Source organism: Solenopsis invicta, chromosome 8, assembly GCF_016802725.1.
Source record: "Solenopsis invicta isolate M01_SB chromosome 8, UNIL_Sinv_3.0, whole genome shotgun sequence".
Lineage (NCBI taxonomy): Eukaryota > Metazoa > Arthropoda > Insecta > Hymenoptera > Formicidae > Solenopsis > Solenopsis invicta.
In genome coordinates, this window is record NC_052671.1 from 5,271,760 (window position 1) to 5,294,954 (window position 23,195).

The following is a 23,195-nucleotide window of genomic DNA, read 5'->3' on the forward strand; positions in this document are numbered from 1 at the left end:
ACTTATTTTTTTAATATTCTATATGTCGACTTTCAAAAAATCGTGTAGATATATTCTTACTATCAGAAAATAATATTTTAAATATATAATGTTAAATCATGTATTTTACGACAGATGATTTATCGACAGCAAAATGGATGTTAGTACGGATAACAACCCACATCCATTTTACGAGACACTGTTTTTAACGATGGGTCGCAAAATGAATGACTTTTCAGTTCATATTCCGGCCAGAATAGATATGCGTCGCTAGTGTACATACCAGGGGGGGAGCAATATTTCCGTTCTAATCATACTTCCACCATGGTTCTAATCGCTGTATCGTGATAAGGTTAGGATTATTGTGATTACATGATCATCACGCATGGTTGATATATGTCTATATACAACGTTTTGTAATGGCATTTATTTTAGTATTCAGTTAATATTTTCACAAAAAGAAAGAACTGAAAAAAAAGAATTATAAAAATGTTAAGCGTACTGTGCGGTCATCTATCGCGCGAAGTACCGCGCAACAAGAAACTGTGGAGTACGACGAAAAATACACACTGCAGCGGGATCACGACACGATTAATATTATCTAATAGATTCCACATTGCCGGGCGTATTTCCGTATTTTCCCCACCGGGCGTCAGGGTAATGCATCCAATAATTCTGTATTTATAAATGTATTATAACAGTTGTATTTAGTTGCTGACATAATTATGTAAACATGTACTACACGTATATTCTGTGCACACTTGCTTTAAAATGTTACATAATATTTTATGCTATACATTTATTTTATTATTTAGTTACATATTTTGTTATATTTCAGTTAGTATTTAATTATATAGATTTTTTTACATTATGATTGTTTTTATTGTCTGAGAAACAAGGCTTTTTTTGTTTGAAAAATAAGAATTTTTTAACAAATTGAAATATTGGAAACGGCATTACCGGTCGAAAGCAGTTCTTAGTGTTCAATAATTTTTTCTAAGTGAATTTATGGACATTTACATGATTCCCTCAAACTGCGCGCCGCACACACAATTTTTCGTTAAATTAAAAAGAATTTTTTAATTTATCGAAAAATATATTTGTGCTTAATGCAATTGTACAATCGTCGAATCGAAAAACTCCTATGATTCCCAATAATTCAGATTCATATACAGTAATTATTTTATGCAACGTTATATTACGTTTTGAGATCTCTTATGTACAAAAAAATTTTAAGCTATTGAAATGTAATACATATATTACATAATATGATAATTATAATTAATTTAAAGATTTATTACAGGTAACTTATATGCAATAAAGGTTTTTTGTTACTGATTCTACAGATGTAATATCTGCGTGTATACAATGGGACGAACGTTGAGAAGACGCTGCCAGAAGAAGAGGCTTAGTTTTGTAAACTCGAATGAGAACACTGATGAATCTTTGATATGTTTAAAATCTTGGCTTTTAAGTGAAAACTGCATGTCGATTTCTTATTTTATACCGGAGCATTTTCCTCTCTCAGGCAGAGGTTTAAAAACACTAAAGCGCATAGAGAAAAATGAAGTACTAATTCAATTACCCCTTCGAATGTTAATAACGACGGATATCTTGATGCAGAGTGACGTTAAAACTTTGTTTCTGTATAGCACTACTGATAGTTTTAGTCCTCAATGTATGCTCGCGACGTTTCTTGTATACGAGACGCATTTGGGGATAAAATCGAAGTGGTATCTTTATCTGAAAACACTGCCGCAGTCTTTCACGAATCCAGATTTTTGTTCAAACAAAGAGAAAGCAATATTACCAGATTTTATTTTACATCCTTTACATCAAGCGCATAAATTGCAAAAAGACTTTTCTTTGCTAATGAAAGCTGTAAAACGCCTAGATATTAACAGTAGAAACAGTTGTCCTCATTGCAATGCGTGTTTGCAAAAGATAATAACATTTGCAAAGTATAAATGGGCATACTACGTTGTCAATACACGAGCAGTATATATAGACAATGGAGTATGCAAAGAAAATGTATTCAATATAAAACAGCCGAATAATCTGGCGCTCGCGCCCTTCTTAGATTTATTTAATCACGATATAAACACTGCCGTTAAAGTATCTATCGTCACTGTGTCAGACTGTCAAAATAAATTTTATCAAATTGTCACTTTAAAGCCATTCGACAAAGGATCGCAAGTGTTTATTAATTATGGCGCGCATGACAGTCTTAAGTTGTACATTGATTATGGATTTTTCATTCCACACAATCCTCTTGATGAAATTAAGTTTGACATCTTTGACATACAGAGATGTTTTGACGTTTCGAGGAACAAGTTAGATTTTATTATGCTCAACGGCTTCCATAAGAGTATGTCATTTACTCGCGACGGTCTAAATTATAATGCGACGATAACATTATTTATATTGAGTACAAAATTGGAGAGGAACCGTTGGAATCTAAAGATGTATAGCGAAACGTTTGATACAAATGAACGTTATACAATCAATAAGCTAGGAATAAATATTTTAAACTTGAAAAAAATGGAATATGTGTATATTTTAAATAACATGAGGAATGTAAAACTCAGGAGTTTGAGCTTTTCAATCGCGATTAATCTCGTAGAAGAATATATTAATATCTTAGATGCGGCATTTAACTGTATGGAGAAAACATAGTTATATTAAATATTTTACAGTATAATATAAAAATTATTTTGTACAATATAATACACAAAATATGTTTAGAAAATGCATTTTGTACTGCATGTGTAATTGTATTAAACATAAGATATCTTGTTTTTACAAAACATTGTGATGTTAGAATAATAAATAGCGATCGAAGTATTTCTCTAATTTTTTTCTCATTCATTGCGTGCAAAAAATATATATTTTTTAAAATTACTATATATATATAAATGTTTTAAAAATGCGCTAAATTTTTCTCAAACCGTAAATTTTTTTATGTAAATAATAGTTTACCAATTTATCATACTATATGTTTTGTTACGCAAAATAAAGGTGATCAGTTTCTCATTTAATTTTACATTAATTATTCTTCAAAGATTTTGATTTGACGAAGCACATGAATACATTTGTTACATGTTTATATAATTCTATATAAATATATAATTATCAGGCTTGTCGCGACATAAATTAATTATTTATAAAAATTAAATATTGCTATATATTTTATAGTGTTGCAGTGGCAATGTGATCGACCGTGCTCAGAAAAAGAAAAATGTGCCGCAATCTAAGTCTGTCGTGCCGCCAGTGAAATTTGTATCAGTTGTTACTGGATTAACCGGAGCGAAGCCTGGCCAGCAGAAAAGAAACTGTTTCCATCCTGGCATCTCTAGTTTGAGCAGAGATGTCATTGATTTACGGGATAAATCAGTTACCAGTACGGACATGCTAAAGGGCATGCTCAGATACATTTGGCCAGAAGTAAGTAATATTGTGTTACCTAGAGTTCAAGCAATATGTACAATATTTATACTTATTTATTATATTTATTTATTGTATTTTTGTAGGATGATCCAGAAATACGGAAAAGAGTGAAAATAGCAGTGGGTCTACTTGTAGGAGCTAAAGTTTTAAACGTTCTAGTGCCATTTATTTTCAAGTATGCCATAGATATTTTAAACGCCCATACAGCGGCGGTATCTGGTAGTGCTGCTATGAATTTAACAACTGCACCTGCAACAGTCGCGACTGTAGCAACCTCACTACTTGTAGGATGTAGGGATTCTAACGTCTTATTTTGGAATATTTTAAGTCTTTCAGTGCTATGACCGTATAAACATGTTTAACTTTAAGAGTAAACAAAACTAATAAACAAAAATTGAAGAACGTTAATTTCGTGTACGCAAGATTTATTTGTTAAACTCACTATTTCTTTTACTTTTTTACTTTTACTTTTTCATTGAAAGTATTCAGCACTGAAAAAATTGATATGTAACAAAGATTTCATATTACATACATGATTTTAAATAATTCCAGAGTGATCTTCTTTGCAGATGGAATAGCACGAGCCGGAGCAGCCGGTTTTAGCGAGCTTAGGAACGCGGTTTTCGCAAAAGTCGCGCAACACTCTATTCGTAAAATAGCGAAAAACGTTTTTGTACATCTGCACAATCTCGATATGGCCTTTCATTTAAACAGACAGACTGGTGCTTTATCGAAGGTAATTATTCAGAATTCAATTTTTTTCTTTTATTATTTTTATATTAAAACTATGTACTTGAAAAATGTTTATACCTTGCAGACAATCGATCGTGGCAGTCGCGGTATTAATTTTGTTCTAAACGCCATGGTATTTAACATTGTGCCTACAATATTCGAACTGGCGTTGGTTAGCGTGATATTGGGGATAAAATGTGGACCGGAATACTCGGCAGTTGCATTGAGTTGCGTAGGTATTTATACCATATTCACGCTGGGTGTTACGCAGTGGCGTACCAAATTCAGAATACGTATGAATCAAGCGGAAAATGAGGCAGGCAATAAAGCAATAGATTCGCTCATCAATTACGAAACTGTAAAGGTCAGTAGGAAATTTCGTTCAAATTTCTTTTAAAGAGGGTTAAAAAAATGGTTTTAAATTTATATTATTCTTTGCCTTATAGTATTTTAACAACGAAAAGTTCGAAGCGGAAAGATACGATCAATCTTTGAAGAAATATGAAACGTCGTCCCTCAAGACCAGCACGAGCTTAGCAATGTTGAATTTCGGACAGAATGCCATTTTCAGCGGTGCACTGAGTCTTATCATGGTACTGGCAGCGCAAAATATCGTAAATGGTATCACTAATTTATAGTTGTTTCTTTAGTTTATAAAATCAAATTATAGAATACTTCTAGAAAAAAATTAACGCCTATATATTTTTTATATTATTATAGATATTTTACAAATATTTATGTTTTATAAGTATTGTATAAATATGTAAAATATTTTATTTATGAATAATATTTAATATTTAAATATATAATATTTAAAACATTAAAATATATTTTATATTTTTATATTTTATAGGTACTATGACTGTTGGTGACTTAGTGATGGTGAACGCCTTGTTATTTCAACTTTCAGTTCCCTTAGGCTTTTTAGGCTCTGTCTATCGAGAAGTGAGACAAGCTTTTATCGACATGCAAACTATGTTTATTCTCATGACAACGGACACTGCAATCAAAGTAAGATTGTTTGGATGCAAAGTATTAAAAGTCATCTATCCTTTCATCTATAATATAATTCACATAATCTGTAATTCGCAAATAATCAAATTGTTCTTTGGATCTTTATTAACAGTCAAAAGAAAACGCATTAAGATTTCATGTGACGCCAGATTCGTCGGAAATTCAATTTAAAAACGTAAATTTCCAATATGTTGAAGGAAAGTCTATTTTTAAAAATGTATCGTTCACTATACCGAGTGGCAAAAAGGTTGCTATTGTTGGAGGATCTGGTTGTGGGTAAGGTATATACAAATCTAACATCTGATACATACAAGACTAACTGATTATAGATTCATTAATGCTTAATATTTAATAATTGTTGATAATACGATTACTTCATACTCTCTTTTATATTTTAGTAAAACTACAATTGTAAGATTGCTGTACAGATTTTTTGAGCCACAGAGTGGCAATATTTACATCAACAATCAGAACATTCGAGATATTGATTTGGAAGATCTCAGACAATGTATTTCAATTGTGCCACAGGTAATATGTGTTTCTATAATTCTGATAAATAAGGCTAATTATTTTATGCACAAATACTGTAGGACTTGTTACAATTCATTAAAAATTGCAGGATACAGTGCTTTTTCACGAAAGCATATTTTATAACCTGCACTATGGCAATTTGCGAAAATCACACGACGAAGTTTTCGAAGCTGCGAAAATGGCAAATTTACACAACTCGATACTGAAATGGCCGCAAGGATATGATACACCTGTAGGCGAACGTGGTTTAAAGTTGAGTGGAGGAGAAAAACAAAGGGTTGCGATTGCTAGAGCAATTTTAAAAGACAGTCCCATATTGATTTTCGATGAAGCTACCTCCTCGTTAGACTCCATTACAGAACATGTAAGTTTCAGGATTGCTATATCTTGTCGTATTATTTAAAGAACGCATAGACTTTAATAATTTTTTTTTTTACAGAACATACTTGATGCTCTGCGTAAAGCGACAGAAAAACGGACTTCAATCGTAATTGCACATCGTTTATTGACAGTAATGGATGCTGACGATATACTTGTTCTAGATCAGGGTAATTTAGTCGAAAGAGGCACCCACGAATCATTATTATCTATACCAAATTCTTTTTATAGCAAATTATGGGAGGCTCAATATTTAGGTATGAAAAAGTCTCAAGAACAAAAAGAAGAAAGTCAAGTCGAACAGCTTAATTGAAGATAATATAATCTATTACCTTAAATCTCTATAACCGAGATTTGGCAAATGTATAAATTATGTAAAAATAATAGATTATTATCTGTGAAATTTTATTAAATATCACAGTGCTGTGTATACAAATATAAGTATTAAAAATAGACGACGATATTTATGTGAATGTTAGTTTATTTAGGAATCAATTATTTCAAATATTGTTTTATACGTTAAATTTAACAGAGAGTGATAAAACTTTTGTGCATGAGATGTACAAAAATAATTTCATAAATATATTTAAAAATGTCAAAATATTACAATGCTGTGCATACAAATATAAGTATCAAAGATAAGCGACAATATTTGTTACAAAGTTACTGTATATATTAAATAATAATAAATATTACGTTTGTGATCTTTTTATTAGTCTTCAATAGCGTTATATATATATATATATATATATATATATATATATATATATATATATATATTTCTATCTTTATTAATATCTATATATAGTAGTATATATTACATAATTTTCTTTCCTATATTAAAAAATGTTATTAAATAATTCTCATATAATGCAATGTTAAAATATTTATAAAATTATTTGTGAAATGTAATTTAGGCAGAATAAAGAGAAGTTATTAAAACATAAAAAAAAAATATATATATATATAATATACTTAATCAGTTTAATATTAAAATTGAATTTTCTGTTTATTATGGATAAAATTTGAACTGCAATAAATAATTAATCAAAGATCTTAATATTTAACATGTGTTTTAATGTTAAGAATTATTTTATTTTAGATTAATGAAAAGATCATTGATTACTAATGCTTGCACAGATGTTGCCATGCCAACCATTTGAAACAGTTATGGTTGCCGACTAGCCTGCAATGAGCATTTGACAGTTCTTTGACAATTTGATGCTATAAAGATGAATTACACGCATTTACAACGCGAGTTGTAACATACGCTGCGTCTACATATAAAATGCAAACTGAAGCCTCTATCTTACCAGTAGTACAACTTAACACAACTGTGCACAAAACAGTCACTAGGTAAATTAAACTTTGAGAGTATCAACATATAAATTATGATGTAATTAAATATTAATGTTAGATATATTATAAAGTTCTATACATGTGTATAAAGTTATATATATGTATTTTAGATTTAAAAATTTATCTATCTTTTATATGTTAAATATAATATGTAATTTGTAGAAAAACAAAGCCTTGTTCAAAAGACTCAACACTGGAATCCAAAAAATTGTTACCTTGCAAAAATATATTACTTCCAAACAAAAAATGCTTAAATCCCTTACTTGGTTTGTATAAAAACTTATTAGAATATACTTACATTGTAATATTTTATCATGTTGTAAATACATATATAGGTGCGCCATATAGAGACAGCATGAAGCAGCAATCACTGGGCAATCACTCAGGTGAACCAAAATCTGGTAATAAAAGTATGCTTGGCCAAAGGGTAATGTCAGCGAAAATGCTTCGTTTTAAACAATTACAAAATCAATTAGCTGACGCACACTACCATCTCAATGTAAGTACCAAAAATTGTGACATCTAATTTAATATTGAAGATATTTAACATAAAATTGATTTTTTCTTGTAGGAATTAGCTAATGAAAATAGATTATTAAAGGCACTGCAGAAAAGACAGGATTCTGCATTGAGGCGTTACGAGGGAACAAATGCCGAGTTACCGCGGCTTATAAATTCGCATCATGAAGAGCTAAGAGTACTTCAAACAAAATATAAGAAGCTGAAGGAATTACATAAGGATACGTGCAACCTGCTAAGGGAAAAAGAAAATGAACTTTACTCTGCGAATGTAAGTTTTTCATAATATATTCAGATAATATTGTTGTTTATAAAATAATAAAATATATGAATGTTTCATTTTTTGTGTCCATATAAATTTCTCAAAATTCTCATTTACAGTCACAAAATAAACATCTATTGCAACTGAGTAAAGATCGAAATCTTGAGGAGAGAGAAAAATTACAGTTACAATTATCCGACATGAATTATAAAATGCAACAGCAACAAGAAACTATACAGGTGACTTTCAACGTTTACTTTTAGAAATTACATTTACATAAATAAAAAAAATTAAGTACGCTAATTACATTGTTAGATTATATTATTTATGTTATAAAACTAAGGCTTTAGCAAAAATATTTCTTTTGCAGCTATTACATAGAAAACTCGCTCTTGAAACTAAGAGTTTGAAGCATCAATTACATGTTGAGATTTCTAAACACAAAGAGACACAGAAGAACTTACAAGAGACGATAGAGAAATTGAAAAGTTTAGAATGTTTATTAGACAATAGAGAAAAAAGATTGTATTGTAATGGTCAATTGCCAATTTATAGCAAAGAAAAAAACTTAGGTAGTCATTCTCTCACAAATCTCAGGGATGTCAGGTAGAAAAATTATATTTGCATTTTGTCTAATAATATGTAAAATAATATGTAAAATTTTTTATATAATGTTCTATATTTTAGCATCTCTAATTCAATTAAAGCGTCTAGTAGAAATAAAAGGAGTGAAAATGGTACGCCAAAGGATAATTTGGTGAGCATACTGTAATTTGTATGTGATCAAGCGTTTAAGTAATTAAGCATTCACAAAGATTTCATAAATTCAACGTGATTACAGCCATCACTCGACATATTGGAATCCAATGATGATGAAAAAGTAACTCGGCCAACAAATAATGTTAATCACAATCATTCAGTAGATCAGTTAAAGTCAGAAACAATGGCAAACTTTCAACAGATACGAAAGTTTCGTTTACAAAGATCGCCACACATGCGTAAAACTGCTTATTCTATGGATGATTTGAGATCAAAGGATTCGGAAACGAGAGTACGTGATGATGAAAAAGTCACATCGATAGATTACAAAGCGATGGAGAGGGACGAGTTAAATAATCAAAGTGAAAGTGGCAAATTGAGAAAATTATTCAGCCGAATAAAAAATCAGAATTCACAAAAATTGCAGAGGCAATTGAACGCTGATTTCGATTATTCGTCCGAAGATGGAGAAAGTGAGAATGCTAACGAATATTTCATTCAGTCTTACAACGCCCCACAGAGATCTAGAGAATTGTACGCAAGGTATGTGTGTATACACTACTTAGAAAAAAAGTTGTTAACTTGACTCAATTTTTCAATTTTTTATGTTTTTAAATTATATAGATTTAAATATATTAAGTTAAATATATAAATTGAACTGAAGAAAGAATTTTCAACTTAATCAAGTTGAAAAATTTATTCAAGTTAACAACTTGTCAGTGTAAGAAGAATATATCCTGAGAAATCACATAAAGCAATATTATATAATGAAATCTTTATAAAAATAAATAAAAAGTGAAAATATAAGCGTGGTAATTAGAGGGGAAAATTTTAATTACAACTAAAAGTATAAATATATGTGTAAATATAAGTAATAAATACGAGTATAAATATAATTTATTTATAATATCTGACGTTTCTTTTTATGTAAATTTTTTGGGAGACATACATATTTATGTAATTATATTAATATAATGGTTTCCTGATTTTGATTCAGTGCTACAGTGTTTCTTTGCTGTATTTGTTTTAGATTGATTAATAGCACAGATACCTCCGACACTTTGGATGATATAATGAAAAAGGCAAGAAACTACAGCGACGAAGACGAGGAAGAGTTTAGTACACGTCTAGCGGAAGACTTAACGTTTCAGAAGTATGAGAGTAAATCGAAAGTATTACGTCATAGGCATAACGATCTTTATGAGAGTGGCTCCGACGTTGATTCCGAAGGGAAGATAAATACGAACGGAGATTCTTCCATTGAAAGCAATGGCTTTCAAACCAGTTTATCTAGGTACGCTGAAGAACACTTCGATAAATCTTTTAACAGTGCCATTCATTCAGAATACAACACTTTGGACGTCGCGGAACGGTCTATGGAGAGATTAAAGGGTGCACAGTTGCAGAGGATATCAGATAACGTTCGAGACGACGTCAATGTAGGAAGTACAGAGATTCCTCAACAATTTTCAAACTCAAACAAAATGTCGTTGGATAAACAATTTTTGGACAGTAATGGAATAGACGACTTCCTTACGGACATCAAAAGAGAAGATTGTACAAAAGAGGAAGGAAGAAAAATTTTGGAAGATCAGCCAGTGTATGTAGACATGTCGCATGACAAGATTTATCATGATATAGATAACACAAATGAAAAAATGGAAACTTTGACGAGTTCGAAGAGGAAGACAGTGGAGAAAGACTCACAGCAAGTCTATGAAAAAGAAGCTGCGATTAATCGTTCGGATGGGAGCAGTCAGCCCGTGGACAATTTGGAAAAAGAATATCTTGGGACTGAAGAGAAGGAAATAGCCAGTACAATGTACCATGACAGTGGGGAAACATCAAATAAAAATATCAGTATAAGAACGCAAAATAAACTAAACGTTTCATTAGAAGATGTTGACAAATCGTTCAACGTGTCTCCTCAGACTGAGCAGAGTAATAAGAGCGAAATGAAAGAGGTGATACAAACGAGTGACAAGAAGACAATTAATTACAACAAAGAGAAGCTGTTGGCCACGATGAAAGCTATCGATGACAATGAAAATATCGAGTTCCTAAACCAAAGAATTAAGAATGCCAACGTGAATCGGATGCAGATAATGGAGAATCTACATCGGGGTTTACCCGCGCACTCGAAGCCGAAGCGCGATATTATTAGAGATATATTCGAAGACAATCACATAGAAAGTAAAGTCAGGAGCACCTGTAGTAAATCTCATTGAAATTTTAGAAACGATTGTTTTAAGGATCATAATAAATAGCACAAGACCTACTTTCGTCTCGCTTTTCTTAATTTCGACAAAAAATATTAAAAATGAAGTATTTAAAGAAGGAATACATTTTTTTTGGTGTATTGAAGTTTTCATCAATTTGCTTGAAGATATCATTGCATATATTTCTTCAAAATAACAAATGCAATGTACACTGCATCTTTATTTCATTTCTTCATCTATTTTCTATAATTAAAATGAAACTAAGTATATATTATTAAAATGAAACTAAGTATATATTATTTTATATAAATAAATAAAAGAAATTTTCTTCATCTATTTTCTATAATTAAAATGAAACTAAGTACATATTATTAAAATGAAACTAAGTATATATTATTTTATATAAATAAATAAAAGAAATTTAAACAAATGTAAAGTTTTTTTTCAATGTTAGATCTTTATCAGTTATCTTTATTATTTTATAGTAAAAATTTATTAAGTTGAATGTATCCCAATTGTACTTTAATTCCTGATTGTAGATTAATTGTTTTAATTCTGCCCTTTTTATTTATATTTTTAAAATACATTTGTATATTTTAACTATTAATTTTTAAAAAGAGAAAAGGAACGTAGCTAAAGTGTAAAAAGTGCAATTGTAAAAAGAACAGTATTGCAAAGAATTAATAAACAATATGAACTTACGTTAATTTACGATTACTCAATTTAATAATTTAATTTAACCGTGCTCTCACTTTATTTCTTGTTACTTATTCTCTCTGAAGATCGAATGTATTTAATCGTATGTATTTAATTTTTAATGCAACAAGTGCAATAAAAAGCAACGCTGATCATTTCAATGTGCAGGGCAGTGCATTGCATATAACAGACAACTCGATATTTGTAAATAAATATAAACATAAATTACCGAGAAGACAATGAAAATTATTTAAATAATTTTAGTCTCCTAGCAATCGATTTTTTATTTAACCTTTAATTTTTATTCGGACAAAAACGGACACGAACAGTTGTCAATGGTTTAATACCAATACGACCGTACGTCGCTTACTGTCAACATGTCAAGAACAGGAACGAAACTCGATGCAAAGAAAGTGGCAAGTGTCACACTATTTTTTACGAAATATTTACATACTATCGTTCATCGTTAATGGAGTGCGTTTGATTCTTTCACGTCTGTCTCAAATACAAGATTAATATCGAACGGAATTTGAGGTTATGATTATGTAAATCTTTATGGGATATATTTTTTAGAATATATTTCATACGATCTCTTTTACGTAGTTGACAGTCGTTCACCAAGAATCGATGATAATTAACAAATCTGATTTGTTAATTATCAAAGCTAACATTGTTAAACCTGTGAAGACACAAATATACCCTTTATTATATTTAGGATACTTTTAAAAATATAGATATCTTTTTAATACTATCGTTTTCCAAGAATGGATAATAATATCAGAGTCTCAATAAAGCTAACATTGTTAAATTTAGTTAGCTCGTAATAGCCTAATAGATACCAAATTTCAAGGCACACATATTCATGCTTTAGATATTGATATCGAATTGAGTTATAGAACTATAACATTGTTCTTTTTTCATTACAGAACTCTGAACTGTTCACTCTGACTTATGGTGCACTTGTAGCCCAGTTACTCCAGGATTATGAAAACGTGGACGACGTTAACAAACAGCTGGAAAGAATGGGATACAACATTGGGATACGGCTGATAGAGGACTTTCTGGCGAGGACTGGCTCCGGCCGATGCTACGATTTCAGAGACACAGCCGAGAAGATTCAAAGCGGTTTCAAGATATTTCTAGGCATAACGCCATCGATCACAAACTGGAGCCCAGCTGGCGACGAGTTTTCCCTTTGCTTCGAAACGAATCCTCTGACGGAATTCGCAGAATTACCAGATAATTATTCGAATCTCAAGTACTGTAACATTCTGCCTGGCGTGCTCAGAGGTGCCTGCGAAATGGTGCAAATGGAGGTCGCCTGCTGGTTTGTGCAGGATCAGCTCAAGAACGACAATGTCACGGAACTGCGGGTGAAATTTGTCAAGAGGCTAGAGGATGCAATACCAGCAGGCGAAGATTAAACGCATTCATTATCCAAATATGTACAAGCGATATCTACGTATTTGTCAATTTAATGATAAAGTATCTTGTATCTTTAAGTTTGATATGTTATAATAATTAGGCGTATATTTCCAATGCTTGCATTCCGCATACTTTCGAGTAAAAGTAATATATGGTGGATTTCATATTAATGTTCGCAACGATAGTGAGAATACGCAATACATACCAAGTTTGTTTAACATTGATTCCCGAGTTATTTCCTATCTTCTGTTAGTATAAAAAATCTTTTTTATATAGTAATTCCTAAGACTGTAAAAAATTTAAAGGAGTTATATACTTTGACTTGTGAAGAAAAGATCCTATAAACTGTAAAAAATGTATCTTAAAGTTTTCAAAATACAGGATGGTAAAGTTGAGAAAAAAATATGAAAATTAAAAAAAAACGCTTAGAAATATATTTTTAATGGTATGCTTATATAGGAATAAGAATTAATTTCCAGTACAAACAAAACATTTTTAAATCCACCAGGGGAGTTTGTATGGATAATCATATTAAGTTTTTTGAAATTAAAAAATGGTACACTAAAGTTTTTTTTTTAATAGTTTAACAATTTTTTGAAATTATAAAAATTGTCTCTTACGTTTCTTTCCGTTTTGTCTTTGAAAAAAAACTGATAAAACAGATACGATTTTTCGAGACGCCATCTCTACAACGTTGACATATACTACGATGCCAATGTATGTACAGGTTAGAAAGCACGTCACCCGCGACTGTTGGCATACCTGGCGAAAAGAAGCGCGTACATGAGCTTCAAACCGTTCCTGTTCTAACCGCTTTCGCGGCAGACTGATTTGTCGTACTGTACCGACGATAATTTACGCGAACGCAATGAGGATGAGGTGCGAATACCGAATTGTAGGGATGAATGAACAGTAGATACGAGTACAAATTGACTCACCGTTCGCTGCTGGTCGTTTCGTTTATCGTTCAGCTCCGTCTCGGCCGCAATTCCTCCTCACAATTCGTCTTGATTCACACTTGGCACGACTCTTCGTTTTTGGCATTCTCGAAACACTCTCGGTACTCACGAGCGTTGGAAACTCGGGATATTAGGCAAAGGAGAAGATGAAAAACACGATTGAACGCGACACGACTTCGCATCATACATCGTATCCGACACGATGGATGTTTCCACGAACGCCCGACACTTCACTTCACTTTCGACATTCCACGGCACTCTCGAAACACTCGTTCACGTCAAACACTCGTACTGAACGACGAGGATGCGAGTCGAAATGCGCCGCGACACGTCGCTACTACGTACCGTCCTACCTGACCGACCTGACCGACCGACTGACCGGAGTGACCGCTCGTCCGTGTACAGTCGTGTTCATTATAGTTGCGACACTTTTTCTGAACGCGCAACTATAACGAGAGCTGAGAACGTGATTGGTTCTTACTTGTGGAGCTAACCAATTACGTTCGCCGCTCGATGAGCAAGGCTACATTCCAAAAATCATCGAAAAAAAAGTGTCGCAACTACAATGCAGGCGACTGTACATACATACATACTGCGTAGCGACGGCAGCGCCACACGCAGCACATACACGGCTGTGCGTTGCTGTGCGTAGTCCAGCGGGCGCGTCGTGGCGCGTTTCAACTCGCATCCTCGTCGTCCCGTATAGTCGTGAGCTAAAAGATAACAACACATTTTTTGATGGTAGATGGTTTGATGCTTAATTGGTTGGATCCACAGGTAAGAACCAATGACGTTCGCCGTTTAATGAGCAAGTCTACATTTCAAAAACAATCGAAGAAAATGTGTTGCAACCTTTTAGCTCACGACTATACAATATTTTGATGCGAGCGAGTGTTTCGAGAATGTCGTGGAGTGTTGACAGTGAAGTTGTGTCGGACGGCCAGTATGTATATATGTTGCCACTGAGTGTCGGGTGTTCGTGCCAACATCCGTCGTGTTGGACACGATGCATGGTGCGAAGTCGTGTCGCGTTCTATCATGTTCTATTGTTTTTCGCGTCTTCTCCGTCGCCTCGTATGCCCGCATTGTCGAGTTTTCGACACGCGTGAGTACCGTGAATTCCGAAAGCGAAGTGTCGCATGTTCGTGCCAAGTGTGAACCAAGACGAATCCTCGTGAGGAGGATCTTGGATCCACTCAGACGGCAACGCGTCAATCGCGTACGTCTTCTCCATTGCCCCGTATTCCGTATCTCGAGTTTTCAACGGGCGTGAGTGTCGAAAGCGAAATACGCGCGTGCCAAGTGTGAATCAAGACGCATCGTCGCGAGGAGGATCTTGGAGCTCAAACGTTCGAGAGCTGCGGCCGAGACAGAGCTGGATGGAGGGACCATCGGTGAACGGTGAGTCAATTCAATTGTATCTACTGTTTATTCGGCCTCATGTTTCAGTATTCGCGCCTGGTCTCGATTACGTTCGCATAAATCGCGACAAGATGGCTCAATGAATCGCGCGAGAGCCGGCCGTTAGGATAGGAAAAAATTTGAAGTTTGTATACGCGCTCTTGGCGCTTGCTAGGTGTGCCAACAGTCGCGAGTGATACATGATATGCTTTCCGAGATCTGATTTGTACATTGGCATCGTAGTGTATATCCACGTTGCAGAGATGGCGTCTCAAAAATATGTTCTGTGGTGTTGTGTGGCTAAAATCTAAATCGTGGGTATGCCCATTTTCAGGCTTCTTTTCTTTCTTTCGATTTTCTTGTAAAATCTATGCTATCCAAGTTTTTTTTGGTGTATTTTTATTGTATAAAAGAATTTTGTGATCTGTCAAACCAATTCGAAAATCAATTTATTCTGTAATGCGATCGGTATTTAGAAGGTAATAAGTATTAAAATAGGAATTATCCTTTCTTTAAAGAATCTTTTAAAGTTATATAAGTTTAAAAAATTCTTGAAACAAAGGATTATTCACATTTTAATTTCTGATTAAATTTCCACTAGTTTAAAATATTAAAAAATATATAGGTGATTGATAAGGCATTCTCATAAATTCATTGAAATCGATGATAGCAATAATTTATTGCTCAGGTAGTTATCACTGTCTTTGTATCATGGAAGTGAGATGCAGGCGTTGCTGCAAATCTCTTTTCAAGGGTGACTCTGTCTTGTTTAATGCGCATCATGAAGTAAAGCAGCGGGAAACAGATGTAGGATGCCAAGCAGATGAGTCCGATTGTTGTTCATACTTGACTCCGGAGAATGCACCAGATTGGATTATGAATGCTATCAATCAAGTATACTTTCTTTGTCAAGATTTTAGAAATATGTGTATATATAAATATATTATGCGTGTACGTGAAATGCAATACTAGATAATTGTTTTGATAGGAATCTTGGACCAAAGGAAAATTACATTGTCCACACTGCAACAGTCGCTTAGGATTTTTCAACTTTGTGAATGAGATGAAATGTTGCTGCGACAAATATGTGAGGCCTCCTATAAGAATAGTTAACTCTAAAATAGATATTATGTGAAAGTTAAAGACAATAAGTAAAAACAGAACTGTGTATACGTGTTGCCTGTGTTTTATGTAAATGATCTTGTGTGATACATTTTTATAGAAATTATATTTCTATTATTATAGAAGTAATAATAAATGATAACTAATAAAAATAATGATAGAGTAATAAATCATATTGTGACAACTTTATAATTTTAAATAATATATAAATTATTTTTTTATTAGATTGTTGTCATGCGCCAAATAATAATGGACTCTAGCCAAACTTTCATTATTTTTATTAGATCTCATTAGATCTTTTTTATTTAATTCATATTTACATTACTTAGTTACATCTTTTCCAACTTATGTATATATTGTCTATATATATGTATATAGTGGCGAGGATGCATCAGAGATCTTAATTTATAAGATATAACATTTTTATATATTTTTTTACAGTGAAATGGTATTGCATAATATTAATTACAGACAACATTATCAACAGTGCTGCTATTTATACTGTATGTACAGTGTAAAATAGAGGATTTCTTAGAGATTATGTACAAAACTTGGATATATTATAGATTTTGATGTACAATGTATATCAATGTGTATTTATGTTTAGGTGAAATTGTTTATATATTTATAAATTTTAAATTGCTATTTTCTAATCTCAATCGCTTTGCGACATTAAATGATATTATTTATAACATTACTTAAAATAAACTTTCTTTATTTGCTGAATCTCTTCGTAACATTTGTACGATACATTTTATGAAGAATTTGCTGATAATTTTGCAATAATAATTTTGAATTGATTAAATGTTATTTAAAATGTGTTCTATTATTACACTTCCATGAATTCAATATTACTCTTAGAAAACTTAGTCCAGCTAAGAATCAATATTAGAAGAACTAATTCGTAATGCTTTAGTAATGCCAGGAGTATTTTCTGCCCCTTTAATTTACATATAATCATTTTCACTAGTATTCTTTTGTAAACAATACTAACATTTATATATATTTAATATTAGAAAAATATCGTATACGTATGATATTTTTTTTATTTGTGAAAAAAATTTTTATAAGGTTTATTAAGAGAGAAAATAAAATATATTTTTTCGTTATAACAGATGTAACAATTAGTTTAAGAAGTCATATTTCAGATAAGTAGAGTCTATATTTTATTTATAGTTTTGCACTCTTCATTTTCACTACATAATAACTAGTTTTCTTAAAGCTGTTTTTGGTTTTCTGCCAAATTTTTAGGTAATTCATCACAGTGGTTTAAACTAAAAAAAAAAGTAGAAGAAAAACAGTATTTGAAAAAGAAACATATATAACATTTTATGTGACTTAATCAGATAAAGACGAAGCACAGAAAAGGATTATTACATAACGTAGAGTTTCATATTCAAGGCACATATGGTCCACTCATCAACGTTATGTAAAACAGTTCAGCGCTACGTATAAAAGTTAGTTGATCCATTCTTCATGATATCATTCTCGACGAAACAGTCATAAAACTGGGGATACAGCGATAGTTATATAAGAATATTGCTTAGATCAGCTACATGGATACGAACGGTCTTTCAATAATAAAAAAAAAAAGAGAGCAATGCGGAGTTCAATTAATATACATAATATTGGATCAACCAACGTGTCAGACGCGTGAGAAGCAAGACCTCCTATTCGCCATTGATATACAGTACATCCTTTCCTACAAGTTTTTTAATTTTACAATCGACACACAGGATATTATAGTCCAATGAAATTTAGACGCTACAACTGGAACATCTCGTCTTGCTGCTGCTCGAGTCTTTGCAAGGAAGTCTTTACTTTTTTTCCCTGCGTCATAACTACAGCAGTTGGAAAGTTGTGCATATCACTAGAGGACACAGGTCTGACGGAGTCAGAGGAGGACGTCGAGTATGTATTCGATGTGGTCGGGAATGAGTTTCGTAATTTGGCAGACCCACGCCGTCGTTGTACGTAAATGTCATTGCCATCAGTGCAAAATCTGCAAAAGTAATTTATGGGAATAAAGATATAAAATTTAATGTTTTTCGATGTAACGCACTTGCAAAGGTCACAACTATTCAGAACAAATTCTCTTTAAAATATGTTATCAAACATAAAAATCTAATTTTTTATATCGGCTCAATATTTAAAAATTATGACGGATGAAACAATCCCTAAAAACTAACGCTTATATTTGATTCTAAACAATTATTAATGAAACAGTGAAATGTATAGTAAAATATTTGAGATAAAACTTATGGTTTTTCAAATATGCTTTACTGTATATTTAAATTTTTTTTAAATCTAATATTTTTCAAAATATTTTCATAGTTTTGAGTCATTTTTTAAAATCTTAGGTTAGTCTGATATAAAAAGAGTAGGACTAAGAATAGTCTAAGATTCCTATCAAAATAATTATCTGGTATTGCATTTTATGTATGTAAATACATATATTTATATATACGTGTATTTCTAAAATCTCTTATATTTTTGTTTTACATGTCTCAAATTTTTATTTCAAGGAGAATCAAACCCGGTTCTGGACAGTTGTAAGAGGTCCCTTGTCAAACTCAAGAGCTTACAGATAATAAATTTTTATTTTCTTATCTAGCTCGCCTCTCATATCTTGATTAAATCACCAGTACTTTTTATATAAGATCTTTTATATAACACTTGTATGTATGTGAAAATATGTAATTTCATTGAATGCTTATAAGGCATAGAAAATAACTTACTCACTATTCCCTTGAGCGCGTTTGACCTCTCTTTTGGCGTTAGCTATCGAGGTATCCATTTTAGCTAAGAAATCATTAACTGAACTTTCGTCGCCAATAGGTGACGATATTGAAGAAGGACTAGATATCTGCAAAATATGACACATATTTATTCATAAGACATTCGTAAAACATATCTATCGCAATAAGGCAACTCCTCCTATACTTTACTTACATTTGGAGGGACATCGTGCTCTTCAGAAGCTACCAATTCATTGTTACATGTAGAGGCGGGACTGTCCGCGCTTACAGGAATAAGCAAATGCTCCCGTAAAAATAAACTATCCGACGCCCACAATCTATTGATCCTTCTTATTTGTTCTGTCTGCAAGAATCAGAAACGTCAATCTCATATTAGATACGCTATTTTTGCCTTGAACAAGCGTAATGTTGCCCGAAACGGCGTGTGCACGTGAATGAACAATGTGACCAGATATTTTCTAATCCAAAGCGGGACAATTTCGTCACCATTTAAACGTATTAGGTTTATCATTATAATTTAGCAAAATTAATAAAAAATAATAAATTGAATATATTAGACTCAGATAGCCAAACATGCCAACAACATTTCAACTATTTTCTCCTGCATTTGTGTCATTATCATAGGAAAAGGCTCATTTGGTCATTAATGTTTAATATGATATTTTATGTTTTAAATGGTAATTTATAGGCAATAGATAATCGGCTTATAAAGTTCATGGCATCTCATATTATCAAATCTGGTGCTATCTTTATTTTGACCAAATGGGTCTTTTCCTATGATAACACATTTCTGTTCTTATATTATAGTTGAATTGTAATGAATAGAAACCAAGCTTAGGGCCATTTTCATCAACTCTGGTTAATCTAATTGAATTTTCCATTGGAATTGACCAACTGCATCTGTCTGTTATGTAAAATGACAACTATGTCAATTCTAATAGACTAATCAATTAATTAGATTAACTGGAATTGATAAGTGGCTCTTAAAAAAAAAAACATTAGACAGAATATGTTCTACAGTCATGATCGAGTTTGCTGGCATACCGTTGATAAGTTGCTAGCATTTTATAATCTTGGGATATAACATAAAAAAACAAGTGCCATTGATGTTCAATAATATTTCCATATATCAATTATAAAACATTTTTTAGTTCTATAAACTATGCCAATATGATTAGATTTAAAATGCAATCATAAAGTAGCTACAAATTAAATTTATAAAGTATATTTTAGCAGAATTTTCCTGTTATAATAAAGACATTTAACCCTCCGTAAACTCTTATTTTTCACTGCTTGGTTAAATTACCTAAGTCACTGTAAAAAGATAATGTTTTTTCAAAAAGAATTTTTGGATTCTTAAAGTCTGAAAGAAATTCTAGTATATTCATTTAACACTCAAGAGAAAAGGAGAAAGAGAATCGGGAAAATTAGAAAAAAATTGCTCTAGTGAATATGATCCAGGTTAATCAATGTAGGATTAATATGTTTGACTTCTCAAAAGTGGGACTGTCCCACTGAAGGTTGAACATCTGGTAACATCATCTAGGCATATTATCAATAAGGCACATGAATGAGAGGGCGATATGCGAGGACGGGCCGTACCGTAACTCCGTATTTAAGCGCTATTCCTTGGAGGGTGTCCGTAGGAGACACCGTGTGCTTCACCAGACTCTCGGTCCGCGTTATGTGTTTGGCCGTGCTGCCGTATTTCTTCAGGGTCCTCCCCGTATCCCGAATGCACCGGCGTTCCTCCATCTCCCTGGCACCGTTCCTCTCCATCATTAGGCCTCCAGGACGCTCACGAGAAACCGGCACGCACCATAACTCGTCAACGTACGTTTCGGTGATCCACTCGCACGAGTTTCACATAACCTGTCTGAGGATTTCGCGGATTAGGATGGATTTTTCTCTCTGGCTCTCCCGATCGTCGGCGAGGTTGTCTCTCGACGCCTCGTCGAGGAAAACGCGCATCGTCTCGCTCGATCTCGAGCTTTTCTCCCGTACGCAAAAACGGGAGGACGAGACCGCTCGATGAATTTGAACACTTACGAGGCGCGTGGAACGACAACAAATCACTCGGAGAACTGAGATGCTCAACTTTCATGCCTGGCACGGCGTGCACGCGTTCACGGGAGACCTTGTCATTTTTCTCGGAATCATTGACGGGCCCTTGATTGATCTCTCCCGATTTCTGATCGCGAATCACGGGAAAGTATCACGAGATCGCCCCGCGCTATGGCTGATCGCGTTCAGCTGATTAGCGGGCCTTAGCGGCGGTCGCGCGTGAACGGAGAGTGTTTTTTTTTCTCTCTTTCTCTTTCTCCCTCTCTTTCTCAGGCGGCAATCGTCGCGATGGCAATAGTCTTCTTCCGTCGTTGGGAAATGACATTAAACGCGAAAGGGTGGAATGAAATGTCCCGGGGAGAGAGAGTGAGCGCGCGACAATTGTACGCGTTTACTGCGTAAACCGCAAAACTGCCTGTCAGAGTCGCAAGATCGAAAGGATTATCTTTTTCCTCCTTCTATAAAGGCCGTTCTACAATAAATGTAGTAGTCGTAGCCGTAAATATAGTTGTAAAGCGCAACTCTATGCCCATTTTTGCCGATGCTGATCAGCTTTATTCTCAGTTTTACTTCCTTTTTATCTTTTTCTAATTTTAAGAATAACAGAAACCGAGATTAAAGGTAATTTACGTTGATGGAAATGTACAAACTGCGCCGTACAATACGTATTTTACAACAGGGTTGTACCGTAAATTTCAAGATTATGTCAATATACACTGCTTACGTAGACTGTTTACTTTACGTTTACATGTATCTTTTTCATTTAGACATTGGAAATAATGTAAATTATATAACTTTAAGAGCTCGAAAAAACTGTTATTTTTTTCTATTTTTTCGCTGATTTTCTCAGTTGTAAGAAAATTTTTCCAATAAATTTTGTTTCCCTTAGAAAAGGAACCAAAAACATCCACGGAAAACTATAGTAAATTATTACAAATTATAGATAATTAATATAATAAAGGAAAAAAGTAATTAAGCTACAAAATTATAAATATATCTAACTTAAGAATTGATAAAATAAAAGTATATAATATTAAAAATTAAAAAATAAAATAAAATTTTTACTTTTCAATCTTTCATAATTCATAGATTATTGTTTACATAATTTACATTGCACGTAGTTGAGTATTTATTTTATATTTTACGTGCCAATGCTTAATCCCTGATAAATTATTATAAATTGAACAGCACAGTACAAAAAAAGTAATTAAATTATAAAATTGTATAGACTAATGTGATTGTACATATGTGATTGTAGTGTTGATATAAAATAAAAATATGTATAATGTTAAAAATAAAGGAACAGTATAATTGTCACTATTTCTGATAAAATTTGAATCTTCTATCCATGAATTAGTGTTTACACAGACGATGTGCAAAACAGCTTACATTGTATACATATAATGTAGATTATTTATACTTTTTATATTTTTATAAATTATACTTATTTATACTTTACACGTAAACGTTTAACCTGTCTTACAATCACTTACAAAACTACGCTATTGTAGACCGGTCTTAAGATGAGACGCGCCCCGTCTGGGAATCACGTGCGGTTGCATAAAAAATG

General features: G+C 32.6%; 5 protein-coding genes across 13 annotated transcripts; 4 read left to right on the top strand and 1 right to left on the bottom strand.

Moving 5' to 3' along the window:
• The first annotated feature begins 306 nt into the window (after nt 1-306).
• On the top strand, nt 307-6,789 carry LOC105196492 (ATP-binding cassette sub-family B member 7, mitochondrial). 2 transcript variants are annotated; one of them, XM_039453020.1, is made up of 11 exons: nt 307-331; nt 3,175-3,423; nt 3,510-3,717; nt 3,996-4,162; nt 4,244-4,522; nt 4,605-4,779; nt 5,012-5,169; nt 5,285-5,448; nt 5,571-5,700; nt 5,792-6,067; nt 6,143-6,789. In XM_039453020.1, exons 2-11 carry the CDS (start codon nt 3,388-3,390, stop codon nt 6,392-6,394), a joined length of 1,845 nt encoding a protein of 614 aa, XP_039308954.1. In that variant the 5' UTR covers nt 307-331; nt 3,175-3,387; the 3' UTR covers nt 6,395-6,789. The 2 variants fall into 2 exon arrangements, with proteins under 2 accessions (XP_039308954.1, XP_011160755.1); XM_011162453.3 differs by lacking the exon at nt 307-331 and adding an exon at nt 338-636.
• Nucleotides 6,790-6,969: 180 nt separating this feature from the next.
• LOC105196477 (intracellular protein transport protein USO1) lies at nt 6,970-11,258 on the top strand. Its single transcript, XM_039453019.1, has 9 exons — nt 6,970-7,437; nt 7,603-7,706; nt 7,776-7,939; nt 8,012-8,230; nt 8,341-8,460; nt 8,592-8,827; nt 8,909-8,978; nt 9,063-9,523; nt 10,011-11,258. The coding sequence occupies exons 1-9, from the start codon at nt 7,370-7,372 to the stop codon at nt 11,206-11,208; spliced, it is 2,640 nt and encodes an 879-aa protein (XP_039308953.1). The 5' UTR covers nt 6,970-7,369; the 3' UTR covers nt 11,209-11,258.
• A 777-nt stretch (nt 11,259-12,035) lies between these two features.
• LOC105196468 (trafficking protein particle complex subunit 3) lies at nt 12,036-13,544 on the top strand. The gene is made up of 2 exons (XM_011162427.2): nt 12,036-12,311; nt 12,822-13,544. The coding sequence occupies exons 1-2, from the start codon at nt 12,273-12,275 to the stop codon at nt 13,317-13,319; spliced, it is 537 nt and encodes a 178-aa protein (XP_011160729.1). The 5' UTR covers nt 12,036-12,272; the 3' UTR covers nt 13,320-13,544.
• A 2,354-nt stretch (nt 13,545-15,898) lies between these two features.
• Nucleotides 15,899-16,957, top strand: LOC105196562 (E3 ubiquitin-protein ligase RNF180). 6 transcript variants are annotated; one of them, XM_011162590.3, is made up of 3 exons: nt 15,899-15,998; nt 16,369-16,574; nt 16,669-16,957. In XM_011162590.3, exons 2-3 carry the CDS (start codon nt 16,392-16,394, stop codon nt 16,813-16,815), a joined length of 330 nt encoding a protein of 109 aa, XP_011160892.1. In that variant the 5' UTR covers nt 15,899-15,998; nt 16,369-16,391; the 3' UTR covers nt 16,816-16,957. The 6 variants fall into 6 exon arrangements, with proteins under 6 accessions (XP_011160892.1, XP_025990897.1, XP_011160886.1 ...); XM_026135112.2 differs by having other exon boundaries at nt 15,946-15,994; XM_011162584.3 differs by having other exon boundaries at nt 15,957-16,159.
• Nucleotides 16,958-17,076: 119 nt separating this feature from the next.
• Nucleotides 17,077-22,063, bottom strand: LOC105196546 (lysM and putative peptidoglycan-binding domain-containing protein 2). Of its 3 annotated transcripts, XM_011162555.3 has the most exons (5): nt 21,611-22,048; nt 21,164-21,437; nt 19,755-19,904; nt 19,541-19,668; nt 17,077-18,804 (listed from the first exon to the last, which is right to left on the bottom strand). In XM_011162555.3, exons 2-5 carry the CDS (start codon nt 21,341-21,343, stop codon nt 18,567-18,569), a joined length of 696 nt encoding a protein of 231 aa, XP_011160857.1. In that variant the 5' UTR covers nt 21,344-21,437; nt 21,611-22,048; the 3' UTR covers nt 17,077-18,566. The 3 variants fall into 3 exon arrangements, with proteins under 3 accessions (XP_011160857.1, XP_011160848.1, XP_011160866.1); XM_011162546.3 differs by having other exon boundaries at nt 21,164-22,048; XM_011162564.3 differs by having other exon boundaries at nt 18,355-18,804; nt 19,545-19,668; nt 21,164-22,063.
• Between the last annotated feature and the right edge of the window lie 1,132 nt (nt 22,064-23,195).

Coding starts and splice junctions, on each gene's coding strand:
- LOC105196562 (XM_039453222.1), top strand. CDS start 16,344: ATGATAGCAATAATTTATTGCTCAGGTAGTTATCACTGTCTTTGTATC. Junction 16,575..16,668: donor TTATGAATGCTATCAATCAA/GTATACTTTCTT, acceptor TTGTTTTGATAG/GAATCTTGGACCAAAGGAAA.
- LOC105196468 (XM_011162427.2), top strand. CDS start 12,273: ATGTCAAGAACAGGAACGAAACTCGATGCAAAGAAAGTG. Junction 12,312..12,821: donor AACTCGATGCAAAGAAAGTG/GCAAGTGTCACA, acceptor TTTTCATTACAG/AACTCTGAACTGTTCACTCT.
- LOC105196477 (XM_039453019.1), top strand. CDS start 7,370: ATGCAAACTGAAGCCTCTATCTTACCAGTAGTACAACTTAACACAACT. Junction 7,438..7,602: donor GTGCACAAAACAGTCACTAG/GTAAATTAAACT, acceptor TGTAATTTGTAG/AAAAACAAAGCCTTGTTCAA. Junction 8,461..8,591: donor AGCAACAAGAAACTATACAG/GTGACTTTCAAC, acceptor TTTCTTTTGCAG/CTATTACATAGAAAACTCGC.
- LOC105196546 (XM_011162555.3), bottom strand. CDS start 21,343: ATGATGGAGAGGAACGGTGCCAGGGAGATGGAGGAACGCCGGTGCATT. Junction 19,905..21,163: donor CGCTTAAATACGGAGTTACG/GTACGGCCCGTC, acceptor TGATTCTTGCAG/ACAGAACAAATAAGAAGGAT. Junction 19,669..19,754: donor AGCACGATGTCCCTCCAAAT/GTAAGTAAAGTA, acceptor CATATTTTGCAG/ATATCTAGTCCTTCTTCAAT.
- LOC105196492 (XM_011162453.3), top strand. CDS start 469: ATGTTAAGCGTACTGTGCGGTCATCTATCGCGCGAAGTACCGCGCAAC. Junction 4,523..4,604: donor TCAATTACGAAACTGTAAAG/GTCAGTAGGAAA, acceptor TTTGCCTTATAG/TATTTTAACAACGAAAAGTT. Junction 4,780..5,011: donor AGCGCAAAATATCGTAAATG/GTATCACTAATT, acceptor TATATTTTATAG/GTACTATGACTGTTGGTGAC.